Source organism: Penaeus japonicus, unplaced genomic scaffold (assembly GCF_977035675.1).
Source record: "Penaeus japonicus unplaced genomic scaffold, GWHDUDI00000001_assembly GWHDUDI00000026, whole genome shotgun sequence".
In the NCBI taxonomy this organism is placed as follows: domain Eukaryota; kingdom Metazoa; phylum Arthropoda; class Malacostraca; order Decapoda; family Penaeidae; genus Penaeus; species Penaeus japonicus.
The window spans coordinates 3,243,622-3,258,621 of record NW_028234428.1 but is presented as its reverse complement, the minus strand read 5'-3'; the positions used below and the strand labels follow the sequence as shown (position 1 = coordinate 3,258,621).

Below are 15,000 nucleotides of genomic sequence, written 5' to 3'. Positions count from 1 at the left end.
CATAAGCATTTATTAAATCTGCACATACATGTCTAAGTACATGGATATAAATGAAATCCAGCAACAGAAACCCAACTTCACACTCACCCCAACCATGTACTCGTTAATTGTGGACATGCTTGTGCCGCCATCCTCCTTCAGGTAGCGCACCAAACGGACGTAGTCACAGTAGTCTGGGATGTAGAGCATGGTGTGGTAGCGTCGGCTGCTTTGGAACTGTGGGAGCAACTCCTGGATGAAATAATTGAAGCGAACATCTGGGTCACGCAGGCCAGGGAGGCGGCTTAGGATCAGCTCCGAAGGCACAAGAACCTCCTGTACCGAGCCGTTGGTCACAGGGTTCAGAACCTGGTGGGTAATGGGATGATATTTTGTAAATATGCAGTGTATTGATGTTTACAGTTTATATTCAGACAAAGTATGTGTGAAAAGTGGTGTATTATTTTCTCCAGAAAGATTCATTCATTATACATTCTAGAAAGTTACATTTATATTTTGTAAGAGATAAAAGACAGAAAAACAAAATACATTTCCACAAAAATCAGTCCCCAAGTCTGGCCACTCAATACCTCCAATCGTCCAGTAAAGTTCATGCATTTACTGATAAGCGCTCGGTTATGATCGATGGGTGTAGCTGAACAGAGGAGGGTTTGACGATACAAGGGGGCGTGGCCATTTAGTGACCAGAGGCGGATCCGTGTAAGTTCTGTCTCTAGCTCCTGAATGTTTTTAGGTTGTCTGTTCATGGCCTCCATCAGGACTAGCACATGTTCCCAGTTCTGCATCATGAAAATATCTGCCTGTGGATGAAGAGTGCGGTGAGTGGTTTAATAAATACTAGTGAATACTACTTAAAAACAAATACAAGAAGAAATAGCAAGAGGAAAATGACAAGAAGCAAAGGGAAGTGTTTCAAACTAAATAACCATATTCTTTACAATCTTCAATCTGAATACTTCAAAGCCTACAAAATTTCAGCCAGAGAAAGAGAGAGAGAAAATCTTCTTTGTCCTACCTGATCAAGAATAAGAATTTCAATTGATGTCAGGAAATCTGCTGCGCTACTAGTTGAGAAGGAGTCTCCGATGACATAACGAAGGCCGAGGGGTGATGCCAGGATGATGTCACAGCTGGTGAAGGGAGCGTAGAGCTAGAGGATGATAAAAAAGGGAAGGAGCATGTCAGCAAAGATGATAAAAAAGTCAGAAAATGATGACAAAATATGTGAAAACTTACCAGACATAATGATAAAATATGTTAAAAATGCTAGAAATGATGACAAAATGTAAAAACACATTCAAAATGGTGATAAAATATGCATAACCTTAATAAACTATGTAAAAACTTAACAGAAATGCTGATAATGATAAAAAAATATGGAAAATACTTCTTATAAATGATGATACTAATTTGACAGAATAAAACCAATATTGCATGAGGAATACTATTGCAATGAAATTGTGTTGTAATGGCCAACATGCTTTCCTCTAAAACTGACATATGCATTACAGTAATGAAATTCACATGTTACATACTGAAGAAATGCATAAATAGTGTTATGTTACATTACTCATAAACAAATTAATTTCATAAAACTATAAATCCTCAAGAGGTGAAACTTTTCATCTAAAAAAAAAAGAGAGAGACCAAACCCATTGCTCACCTTCACACTGCTTTTGGTCAGCTGGACTCCAATTTTGAAGTCCTCCTTTGTGTCCCCTCTAAATATTTCATTGAAGTCATCTGGTCTATTGAGCTTGTTTGCCGCTTCGCCCTCATCCTCTCCTCCTGGCCCAAAGTCCTGCTTGAAACGCTTGTAATTTGTCACAATGGACTTCTTGCCTTCAAGGGTTAGTGTGATTAAGGTCTCCACCACTCTGTTGGGGGAAAACATTCACCAAGTGACTTTATCAGATTTTTTAAAATGCATTCATATTCACAAGCACACTCATATATACACATAAACACACACACACGTACACACACACGCACACACACACACAACACACACAAAACCATCCACCCACACATGAACACACATGCACATAAAATACACGCACACGAACACACACACAGAGCCAAAGAGCATTATTGGGATTTTATCCTACCGACATTACCCTTCCTGATTGGTAACATACAATACTGTGGCAGTAGTAAAACAAGGTGGGTACTCACTCCTCTCATGAAATAATTTTTATTACATCAATAAAAAAAATGGGACATGCCTGGTACATATGGCAATGCATCAGTGCAAGCAGTTGGCAGTGCCATATGATCCATCTGTGCTCTTGAAATTCTATGGTCATGCTCTCAGAATGTCTATTTTTGCCCTAGGTTAATTGTATATGTAGCAGAATTTCAGAATATATTACCTTTGTTCGTAAAATTATATATATGAGAAAAGTTTTGGGTGGATATAAATATTTTCATAGAGTTATGAGTGAAAATCTTTCAATCTAATCATAAATAACAAATCTGTTATTTATTTTTACCTGCCCTATGGACGAATTAAGGGACTTAAACAATAATTAAAATAAATCATTAATGTGCATATAATCCTCATTTGTTGTTGCAAGTTTCAAATGTACTACAGGTGATGCATATGGCAGTTAACATGTTAAACAAATTTTATATGTATGTATTCATGTGTCCATATATGTAAATCTATATGTGCCAATATAAATGCTGTTATATCAAGAATGAAATCTTCCATTAACTCAATATGCTAGTTCTTAAAAATAAACAAAATAATAAGAATAACAAAATATGACAGAAATAAACCTAAAAGATCACATCACCATATAGTAAGTCTATCCTTTTAGTATCTATAGATCTAATTAGAGCTACATATGAGTATCTCCTAACATTATAGATAAATCAATCAACTGATGTCAATTTAAATCATCATACCTATATGCTGTGTGTTTGAAAGGCAGTAGGATGAGGACTTTGGGGCGGGTGAAGCCTTGATCACGGTAACAGTCCAGATCTTCATGGCGTTTTTCTAACTTGGCTTTGGCGATCTTGCCATTGTGATTGAGTACCTTTTTCCTGGTCTTCAGGACGTGGTTGACAGCATGAAGGGTGTATACTGTCCGGATCTCTTCCCATCTCTCATGGGTTGCCTCAGGGAAATACAAATCTGAGTAATTGGATAGGATAGCCAGAATCTCTTTCTGGGTCTCGGTGAGGCTTGTGGGGCATGTGGAGTCCCCATCAAAGTTGGCATGTGTGAGATTCTCACGCAGCAACTTCCTGACGTAGTAGTCCTCCAGTTTGTATCCCTTCTTCTTTGGGATTTTGGGCACAATGCCAATGTTCAGGTCACAATCTGCTTCAGCCTTATCAGAGAGGAGGAGCAACTTGGGGACAGTCATCTCAACTGAGGGAACTTCCACCTTTACCCTCCCCAGCGCTGGCCACTTCTCAAATTTCGATGTCCAGTTTTTCTTGTCCTTTACTTGGTCAGCCACAGAATCACTCATATTGTGCTCAAAGTGTTTAGAGAACGGGTCTTCTACAAAGGATGATATCTCTTCATCCTCCTCAGCATCCTCTTCATCATCTTCATTCTGTAAAGTTAATATTCACACAAAAGAATGGAAAAATTAAGACTTTAGCATCTATATCCCTATCCATATCATAAAATGAATAACGAAAATCTGAACTTCAAAATAGCAAAGACAATATCAACTTTACCCTTTTTTCTAGTAAGCCATGAGAGGGTATAAAGAAGAAAAATAAACAACTATCCACAAACCTGCATATCATCTTGCCCAGATTCCATTTCACTATCATCTTCTGAACCTTCTCCAAATGCTTCATCTTCTTCCTCTTCCTCCTCCTCCTCCTCCTCCTCCACACCAACTTCTACTCCATTTATTTCCTCCTCTTCATCATCCACCTCCTCATCATCATCACCTTCATCCTCTACTCCTTCACCATCTTCCTCCTCTTCGCTAGAGAGCTCTCCCCCTACCACTCCTTCTTCTATGTCCCCACCTTCCTCTTCATCATCATTATTATCTTCACTGTCCTCCTCCTCCTCTTCCTCTTCATCACTGTCAATGGCCTTATGTGCAGTGGTGTTGAAAGTGGCAAGAAGTCTTGAAACTGCATCGCCTCCACCTACCTCATCCTCACTGGATGAACTGTCATCAGATGACTCCAATTCATTTTCATTCTCTGAGATCTCGTCTGTGTCTTCTACCTGTTGGTTAAAATCAGTATGAACTCTGTCCCTAAGAAACATACATAAAAGTCTGTAACACAATCTCAAAGCACACACACACACACACACACACACACACACACACACACACACACACACACACACACACACACATACACATACACATACACATACACATACACATACACATACACATACACATACACATACACATACACACATACACACATACACACAAACACACACACAAACACGCACACAAACACGCACACAAACACGCACACACACGCATACAAAAGCACACATACACACTCAACACACACTCAGACACATGCACAGAAACACCTTACATCCTAAGAATGAAAAACACTTACCTTTCTTCTCTTAAGGTTTAAATCCTTTTCCTCTACTGGATGGGCCTCTCCAAATTCCTGATACTGTCTCCTCTTCCGTGCCAGTTCATCAGTGTTTTTTCTTCCCCCTCTTGCAAAGGGTCTTCTACCACGACCCCGCATGCCCCCACCCCCTCGACCTCGAGCCATCTTTAGACCTTATGTGTTCTTTATGTGTTTTCCAAGATCTGTAAGTCTAAGTAATTAAACATATATAGTGAGTAATAGGATGTAAATCTTTTATTCAATGGTAAATGAAGACTTTACATTGACTTTCCAAATTTAGGTGTTACAATGTACAAAATCAGTATTTCAAGGGGTTTTTATTTTATAGAGAGTAATGGAAAGTTGCGCTAAACTTTCTAATATCACTAGAGAGCAGAATGAAAGTGATCCTAACCCGCAAAAATGTTGTCAGAGAACCCAAATTAACTATATACTCCTCAAAATTATTCAGTTATAACTATCAGTGATTTTTCAGAAATAGTATACAATAGTGGTCACACCCTTTTTGAATGGCATCCACCTCCATTACTTTCTTTTAATTATATCTATCTATCTTCTAATAGTTCTAACCACTTAAAATGACCTTTTTCTTAAACTTACTGACTTCCAGATCTTGGAAATCTTTTAAATAGGCAACTATACAGATTCAAGCTGATGTCATATGTTTCCTTTTTTACAACCATGTAACAGCTTCTATCATTTTGTTTCCTTTTGGTAGTTCTTGAAATGTTTTCTTACTCTAAATACCAAACTGCCTTGCCAGAAGGCCAGAAATGGTATAAGTTGAAGCTTACAGTTTCTGATCCATATACTCCATTAACCCATTTGCGCCAGACGACGTGCTGACACATTTCATGGTTTTTGCATCAGATGCCAGTGACAACATTTTTGGCCAAGGCCGGTGCTCGGGGTAACCGAGCGGACAGCCCAGGCCCGCGGCTAGTGCGCCTGAGAATCCTGAGGCATTAGGCCTATGCATATGAAAACCCCTGCATTGTGACCATTCAAAGCTGGAATTGCCCGGCGTGAATGGGTTAATGGATGAGCAATGTTAAGCTAGTGCCTGATAGCACCTGGTCTGATGTCTACAGTTATGTAACTGATATGCCAAAACCTTTCTTGAGTGAGGACTTTTTAATAATTTGTGGACACGTTCAAGACTTTCATTATAGGGGAATTGATAAGAGCAATGTTTGTTTCATTAACTCTGAGACACCTATGGAAATTTTACAATCATTAAATTTAGATTTTTAATGCTTTCTTTATGGCTCCACCAGATCTTAATGCCGGGGTATTTCAAATGTACAGGCCTAGCGCCTCAGGCTTTTCGGCCACTCTGGCTGCAGCCAATTGATACGTGGATGATCACCAAGTATGCTAACCATACAAAACGCCACAGCATGATATCATGTCTGTAGTGGCACACCACATGATGTGATAAGACATCAACCAGCATTAACAGGTTAATTCAAATATTTCATGAGGGTAATACCTCACTCAGATAACTGTTTCATCAGTATAACATAATTTTTCTATAAATAACCTCTAAGCCTAACAAAAAGTGAACAGACGTCTTGTTTTATTTTCAAACACTGTTTAATGGTTGGTAACCAATCTCTGGGTTTAGGATTGCCTGTATTGCCTACCTTATGAACAAGAGCTGATCCTCCTGTGTAATATACAAAATCTATAACATGAAGTCAGTCTCCTTAAAAATTGCGAATCACAGTTATATCCTAATTAGTGGGCATAATCTAGTCCACCTAACCACCTACCCTACTAGATCTCGTCCACCTTAATCCAGGATGAACAAATATAGGTAAAGATGCAAAGTGACTTATATTGCTGTGTTCTTCAAGAGAGTAAGCTCTGATTTTACGCCTTTAACGTTCGAAATCTACTCGAAATTTACTAACAATTCGTTACATACGTTGAAAAGTACCTTGGCTTACCCCTAAATATTCTATATGAATTTATCTCACAAAGAAAGTATACTACAGTCAGTTCTACCTTTAAACGTGCTCCATTTGTTTACATCTGGAAAGTTATTGTATTCTAAATTATTCTTTAAATTTCCGATTTCATTTAAATATTATAAACAACAAAAAAACGTAATTGTAACAATGTTCTTACAAATAATTATCTACTTCTGGACTTTTAAATAGTTCACTGTGCTTAAAAATTAACTTGTTAGTTTAATGTTACTCTACGTTTAACAATATATGTTAATTGTTTTAAAACTGTTCTGAACGCCTATGACCAATAAAAACAAAAATATAGACCACTCTAATACATTACATATATAATAGCAGATAAATAAACTCATTACAACAGAAGCATAAAAATAGAAAATATTAAATATCATATCGGCAAGAAGCCGTAGTTTGCGCAACATCTGATCCGCGGCTCACTTGTCTCCCTAGCAGAGCATTGTGGGCCATCGCAGCTGCTCTGTCTGTCGAGTCCTCCAAGATGTTCAGCCGGGCGACTCTTCTCGTGCCTCAACAGTAAGTTAATTCGTGTTTCCGGAAGAGTAGGTTATAAATTCATGATGGTTGTATTTGGGGGAGTTGATCTGAGAAAACGTTACTTAATTTGGAAAGAAGAGAACGATGGAAATATGAGAGCCGGAAGAGTTGATGAAGATGGCTGCTACGGCCGGCTCTACATCAGCTGATCCGCCTATAAATACAAATAAAATTCGAAGTATAGCTTAGTGGCAACACCCTATCTTTAATGGCAGATGTAATTATTGACAATATGCATAGTAGACAGATTATATTACCTTTTCGTAGTATAATTGTTTATGTAATGAGCCGGTAGTTTAGTTAGTAGTTACGACTGAAGGGTATAGCATTATTTGTTCAGAGCATTGAACATTGAGATAGATGTTCAGGATAGGATTACAAGAAGAAACTAAAGTAATGGCTATTTTACTACAACGAACAAATCTAGGGGCACTTTGGGGAATCGGAGTTGTCTTGGGTGGGGGGTGGGGTAAAAGTAGGCGAAATTACCCAATGCAGGCGTGTAAAAAGTGAAGGAATTGCGGAATATGAAAAATCTGAGTCAAGAATTGTATTCGGAAGTATAGAATAGAGAAATATAAATATCCTAATAAATAATAGTATGGAAATGGAACATTCAAACCAAGGCTCGGTTGCAGAGAATTTGAATGTGCAAACCAACAAAATGCCCTAACCTGACCACACAATTTTCACAATGGATCATGGTATAAAACCATTCCTAACCCACTTTTGATTGTCGTGTTCCCCTACCTGTGGGACTCTGCTCCTGGACCCTCTCTCAATTACCATGTATTCCTTTTATGGAGGCATCATCTCAGGACCATTTTTCAGTCACCACATTTCATCCCTGACCCCACACATATTCATATTTGATGCATTTAAAGGTGCTAATTGGGTTTACCTTTCATGATTGGTAGATGCTGTGGCGAAGGTGGCAAGCAATCTTTGATTTCTATTGGGAAAATGCAACTTTAACAAGGTTATTTTATTTCACCGAACTTTGTATGATCCATGGCATTGTAACAATTTCATTAACCCTTTAAAGACGGGTAATAAGATTTCTCGGGAAGTGGTGGCAACGTCAGCCGCCAGGGACGAGATATTTCATTGTGGCTATCCCCCTGGCCAGCGCAGCAGGTGATCGGGCGTATAGAGCTTGGCAGTGGCCAGTGCAGTGGTCTTACGAGTATAAAATATCCCGGCATTTCGACCATTTGAAGCCAACATGACCGTCATTAATGGGTTATCTGTTTGGTAAATTTTCCGAACAACGCTGCGCCGCTAAATACCACAAAAGTGGTATCGATGGATTCCTCTCAACCTCTACTATTCATTTATAGTGAAATTAATGAGCGCTTGCACCCCTGGACCCCACAATCTGGGTCCTGATAGTAGGGGAGGGCATGAAGTAGATCAGGGAAATTACGGGGTAAAATATGAATTCCGGCCATATTTCGTATGCAAAATCTTAACCAATTACCTACCTAACTTTGCTTAGGTTTGAAGTTTGCCCTAGCCAAGGGGGGGCTTCGCCCCCTCCTGGACCCCCCCTTTTTAAGGCACTTCGTGCTACCTCGTGCTACTTCGGTATCACGAAAACCTTAACCCAACTACCTACCTCACTTTGCCTAGTTTTGAAGTCAGCCTTTGCGAAGAGGGAGCTACGCCCCCCTGTGGATCTCCCCTATTCAGGGCACTTCGTGATACTTGTGATGCGTAATTAGTCCTGTAGATGAAAATGCCGCGACCACGAATAACCCTCACACTGCGCCATGATGACAGCAACTGAGTCTTCGTCTTATATATTCCTCAGGATAGGAAACTAGGACCGATGATGACGCGACCACTCAATAGAGGGCACTCTATAATTATACTGTAAACAATGGGGAATATTGCGCCATCTGTTGAGAGAACATAACAGCACATGCAGGTAATTCCTTGGGGGTTTCCAGTCCACAGCTTGCTACTATCCGTAAATACGTAAACACAGCCATGTTTAAATTTCAGGGCGAGGATGGTGGATTTGGGATATCTTTCCCAAGGTATGTTGCACGAAGTGCCCTAAAAAGGGGGGGTCCAGGGGGAGGGGCGAAGCCCCCCTTTGGCTAGGGATTAATTAAAAACTAGGCAAAGTTAGGTAGGTCATTGGGTTAAGATTTTGCAAGCGAAATATGCCCCGAAGTAGGACGAGGTAGCACGAAGTGCCTTAAAAAAAAGAGACCCAGATTGTGGGGTCCAGGGGTGCAAGCGCTCATTAATTTCACTATATATGAATAGTAGAGGTTGAGAGGAATCCATCGATACCACTTTTGTGGTATTTCGTAACGCGGCGTTGTTCGGAAAATTTACCATCTGTTTATTTTCATTTGTGAATTTGGAAAGGTGAAATGCCAGTGTCATGATATATGTAAGGAATGGGGACCTCTTTTTATCACAACACTGCATGTTCAACAAAATCTCCATCCCATTATATTCTGGTAAGATTAGGCCCAGGCAAGTCGGTGAATTTTGGAGTAGGATTCCAATATCGAGCTTTGTTACTGCTAATGTACTTGCCACCAACTCCATGCAGTCCTGCCACTGTCTGAGAATAAGTTAAGACGTACACCACAGATGCAAAGATAAATGCCATGGCTAACCACTGCTTTAAGTTTTGAATCTTGGAATCAGGAAGATAAATGATATGGTGGCAGATGAATAAATATAAATTGGAAATTGACACCTATGTTAACGGCGTTGCGGGTCGTCGGTATGCACGGGTTTTCGAACCGAGGTTTTCGAACGATCACCCGAACGACGGGGGGGATCCTAGGCTGCCCGCTCGCTCTCGCTCGAAGGGCGCGGCCTGCTTTTCTCGTCGTCGGTCTGGTGGCGCGCGAAAACCACGAAACGTGTCAGCACGTCATCCGGCGTGCGTGGGTTAAACATGCATCATATAGTGACATCATAGGAACTAGGTTAGGGTATGTCTTCAATATATTCCACATATATGTAAGTATCATTGTAACTCCTATCTGTTTTTTGTAATTTTGTAACCAATGGGAAATCTATGCTATCAGAACAGATTTAAATGTTTAGGTCAGTTAAAAGACTGTTTAACCTGTTAATGACAGGGCTGATTGGGCTGTGCGTGGCCATCTTACAGGTGTATTCGCAGGTCCCTGGACTACCTTTTAGGGTCTTGTATGCTGAGGCAATGGTATGCTACTACCATAAGCTGTAACTTTATCTTTGTGCTGTCATATCTGTTATTATAGACTGAATACGTTTACAGGACTCTTTACTTAACAAATGATTGATATAATGGTAGGATAGAAAGAAGTTTATTGCAATTTCATAATTATATTTAAGAAAATATACATATACACTTTGTTGCCTCCATGGTAAGGGGAAAAAGACACATTATACAGATACATTGTGTATACATTTATACATGTGTATATCATGTCAGTCATGTCACCCTGTAGGAAGACCCAAGAAATGCCATGATGGCATTGTCACCCGGCTTGAAGGCCAAGCAACACAGACAAGAACTCCATGTCATCTGGTGTTAAGGGGATAATCTCTCAAAACTCCTGATCAAATAATGAAAAATTGAATAATTTTGTCACATCTGAGCTACATGCTAGAACAAAAAGTAGGAAATTTGATGTAATACTTATTAACACGTCTTTAAATTGATATTATATTTTCCAGTGGGCAGCAGCAGGTGCGAGGGATGGCCACCCTCAAGGCCATTGCAATGCGCCTTAAGTCTGTCAAGAACATCCAGAAGATCACACAGTCCATGAAGATGGTGTCCGCAGCCAAGTATGCCCGAGCTGAGAGAGAACTGAAGCCTGCCCGGCCTTACGGTGCAGGAGCTGCTGCCTTCTATGATAAGGTATGTTGCATGCTTATTAGTGAATAACTGCATTTAATTTGCACTGGTAATGGAGATAGCAACTGTGTACTTTAACTGTTTTTTTAAGGTGATAACTTCATGATATTGAAGTGCATTTGTCTAGGAGAAAGAACTTGTTGTATTGTATAATGTTACTGAGGCTTTCTATGAACAAGTTCCCCAAGTATTGCATACTAGTTCATAACTTCAAGTTATTTACACTCGATATTCTTCATTTGCAAAGGCTGAGGTCAAGCCCTTGGAAGACAAGCCACAGCAGGTGATCGTGGCCTGCAGCAGCGACAGAGGCCTTTGCGGTGCCATCCACTCCAGCATCTGCAAGCACATCAAAGCAGAGTTGGCAGGTGATGCATCCAAGGCAGCCATCATCTGCGTTGGAGACAAGTCCCGAGCCCAGCTTCAGAGGTAGGTTTTGCGTGTGTGTGTGTGTGGGGGGGGGTGACAAGCCTGTTTTAAAGGACTGATGTTTTTGGGAGTAGGCTTACTAAGTTTCTTGATTTTTTTATTATTTTACATTTATACTTTTTTTCTTCATTATTCATTTGAGATCCATTTCTTGTTAAACCATTTTTCTTTTTATTATTATATTCCATAACTAATGAATTTTAATGATAGAAATATACATAAATAAACAACTGCAGCAAAGAATACAAATTTTTCACAACTTGACCAATTTTTTCTTTACTTCTCAGCATATATTTAGAAAATTTCTCCAATACTTTCTAAATGATTTTTATTTCATGCTCTGTTTTATTTATTTATTTATTTATTTTTAATGTCTTCAATTTATTTTTCACAACTGATTTATTGCTATTCATGATATTTCTTTTATATAGATTGCACAATTGAAAATCAGTTGCATTAGTTATGACATAAGTTTATTTTTTGGTTAACTTCACCAATCCATTATATATATATGTATGTAGATTAACTTGACCAATACATTTTTTTTTGTTTTTCACTGCATTGTCACCACCAAAGGGCACAAACCAATAACGGAAGGTTAAAAAGTTTCATCCTGTTTGTCAAGTGTAATTCCTATTTGTAGAAGTATTTTTAATATTGTGGTTCTTGCAAATGATTCATTTTGTTTGTTCCCATTTTACGTTTAAATCTTAAATATTTTTCACTTTTGGAGTGTTAGACTGAAGCTTAGATATACAAGCTAAAAGTTGCTTTTTGGATTCTTACTTTAGTAATTTCCACTGATTTAAAGTATAGTGATAATTTCACAAGCTTTAACTATTAAAGTAGTGCTTTGCCACATAGTAACCCCTTGGTGTTTAATTTTCTGATATGTAAATCACCAAAGATGTATTTTTGGATGATAATGCCTTCTTTCCATACTTCTCTCTCCAACTGTTTTGCACTCATTTCTCTCTCTCTCTCTCTCTCTCTCTCTCTCTCTCTCTCTCTCTCTCTCTCTCTCTCTCTCTCTCTCTCTCTCTCTCTCTCTCTCTCTCTCTCTCTCTCTCTCTCTCTCTGTCTGTCTGTCTGTCTGTCTGTCTGTCTGTCTGTCTGTCAGTCATTTGTTTGTTTTTTTGTTTAATTTTTCATTTGTTTTTTCTTGAATGCTCCATTCATATTTTCCCCCAGGACTCTTGCCAGCAGCATTATTGCTCAAGTAGGAGAGGTCGGCCGCAAACCAGCAACCTTTGAAGATGCTGGTAGAATCATGTCCTTTATCCTGAATTCTGGCTATGACTTCGGCTCTGGCAAGATTGTGTACAACAAGTTCAAGTATGTTATTCTATTTTAAAAACAAACTTTTGTGTGTGTGCATGTGCACATGTACATGTACATGTACATGTACATGTACATGCATGCTGAAACATTGTCTTAGTGAAAGAAGTTATGGAATAATCCCCATGTCACTCTTTGCCAAACCATTCATTTATTGTGCTCCACAGGACTGTGGTCTCGTATGACACCCTAGAGATGCCTTTCTACCCTTCTGATGCCATTGGTGCTGGTGAGAAGATTTCCATCTATGACTCCCTGGACAATGATGTTGTCCAGTCGTACATGGAGTTCTCTCTGGCCTCTCTCATGTTCTATACACTCAAGGAAGGAGCATGCTCTGAACAGTCCTCCAGAATGACTGCCATGGATGCCGCCAGCAAGAACGCTGGTTAGTTTCTATTACTTGCCCTGCTTTGGCACTTCCGATACAGTTTTATAGAGTTGGATGAATTTTTTTCCCCATTATTATTTTTTGTTAGGGGAGTGGTTAGGTGAGGTCATATAGAATTAACAATTCAAATCTAGATTCTAAAAGTGTTTTTTTATGTGATTGGTACTTATTTACAGGATGTCTCTTAATTTGTCTTTTCATGAAGATTACCCTCTGTTTTTATAAGTGTTCATTAACAGCAAGCTGATCTTGCTCTTGCACTAAATCTATCTACAGTAGTAGTGTGATGAATCAGCAGTACCAGAATTTACATTTCTATTTAGATTTTCTGATCTTCCAATTTTATTTTACAGGTGAGATGATTGACAAGCTGACTCTGACCTACAACCGCACCCGACAGGCTGTGATTACCGGAGAGTTGATTGAGATCATCTCTGGTGCTGCTGCTGTCTAAATTTTGTTTTTTTTTATTATAATAAACAATGTCATAGACAAATACATTTGTTTGGATCATGAGAAGTAGTGATCTTAATAATTGGCAGTCCAGTATACCATTTGCACTGAATTCAGGAATAATAAAACCTTGGAATCTTGTATGTGAGAATAACTCTTAATATCTGTCAATGACAAAACTCATACTGCCATTTGTAGTAATCTGTATATAGCCCAGTGTTCTTTTTTTTTTTTAGTTACTGAATTAAAGTTGACATGTGTGCCAGCAAGACAGGTGGTGGTGTTGGCATTGTATGACACTGGAGCCTAAAAGTCTCAGCCCAAATTTAAAGTGTTATTAGAGAGTAATGCATTTATTCTTTAGTATACACAGACTTTGGTGATATATAATATTGACAGCCACAAACTGGATTGTAGAGGAAGAAAAGGATTATCTGCAACAGCAGATACCATGTCAGTTTTGGATAAATAAAAATTTATTCAATTAATTGTTTGTTTCCAATCTAAATTTAGTATTCCTTGAAATACATTACAACCAAGAAGGGTGAAATGTATATCCTATGCTAAAAACTTTTACTGATATGTAAATATTTACATATATTTTACATTCAAAACTTTAGTCAAAATTGGTGGAACAGGAAAAATGGAGCTTAGCCCCACAATTGTTTTTCCTCAACTCCTGAATTATACATTAGAGTACTGGAAATCTCCTTTTATTACTGGTATGGCTATGACAAGGTTAAGACGAACCTGTAATTTAAATCCCCATAGAGGAGGAATATATGCTGGACACCCAATGCATCACCTTTAAAAGATAGATACTCCTCATTCCAAGTGCAACTTGCCAAAACCCTAACTAGCAGTAGTACCTTGCACATCTCACACATGTTCCAAAATGTTCATGGCATCGACGTATTGGCTCCCATCTGCAATGGGTAAGGCACAATAGTAATTGATAAAAAGGTTCACCAAATATTTTATACAAAGTACAATCTGCTGGTAAGAACTATAAAAATAGGGAGCTTGGAAGTGATCATTTGAACAAGGAACATGTTCAATGGCAGTAGAAGCCTTTTTATCCTGTATTGCATGGCACCTCCATAATGATTTTGCTATTTGTTGGGACTTGCCCTTTTGAGTGCAATTATTTTGTCATTTTGCAAGAAACTGCATATGTATTTTGTATAAAATCATACCTTGTCCTGTTGCTGTTCTTAATGCTGGTTATTTTATTTTTGTAAGATTGTACCGTCTTTCCCATGCCCCGGTCAGAAATAAAATATTTTGAAAAGTAATTGATCCCCCCTTCGTCCATGAAAGCTTTGGTATCGGTAACGTCATAAGTTCATAACTTTACATAGCAGTAAAAGTTACGATTAATTAATTTTTGG

General features: G+C 38.7%; 2 protein-coding genes across 3 annotated transcripts in view; one reads left to right on the top strand and one right to left on the bottom strand.

Annotated features, from left to right (window-relative positions):
* Nucleotides 1-6,627, bottom strand: part of LOC122249784 (U3 small nucleolar RNA-associated protein 25 homolog) — a 7,585-nt gene extending 958 nt beyond the window's left edge. Inside the window, exons 1-8 of one of the 2 annotated variants that reach the window (XM_043010906.2) lie at nt 6,601-6,627; nt 4,567-4,780; nt 3,761-4,210; nt 2,911-3,572; nt 1,664-1,877; nt 1,016-1,150; nt 570-800; nt 88-348 (exon numbers count right to left, since the gene is read on the bottom strand). In XM_043010906.2, the coding sequence (XP_042866840.2) occupies nt 88-348; nt 570-800; nt 1,016-1,150; nt 1,664-1,877; nt 2,911-3,572; nt 3,761-4,210; nt 4,567-4,734 (2,121 nt within the window). In that variant the 5' untranslated portion in view covers nt 4,735-4,780; nt 6,601-6,627. Of the gene's footprint in view, nt 1-87; nt 349-569; nt 801-1,015; nt 1,151-1,663; nt 1,878-2,910; nt 3,573-3,760; nt 4,211-4,566; nt 4,781-6,542 lie in introns of both variants that reach the window. The other variant, XM_086551906.1, reaches the window with a different exon arrangement.
* A 357-nt stretch (nt 6,628-6,984) lies between these two features.
* ATPsyngamma (ATP synthase, gamma subunit) lies at nt 6,985-14,097 on the top strand. The gene is made up of 6 exons (XM_043010905.2): nt 6,985-7,097; nt 10,815-11,001; nt 11,246-11,427; nt 12,619-12,762; nt 12,933-13,153; nt 13,510-14,097. Exons 1-6 carry the CDS (start codon nt 7,063-7,065, stop codon nt 13,608-13,610), a joined length of 870 nt encoding a protein of 289 aa, XP_042866839.1. The 5' UTR covers nt 6,985-7,062; the 3' UTR covers nt 13,611-14,097.
* Nucleotides 14,098-15,000: the final 903 nt, after the last annotated feature.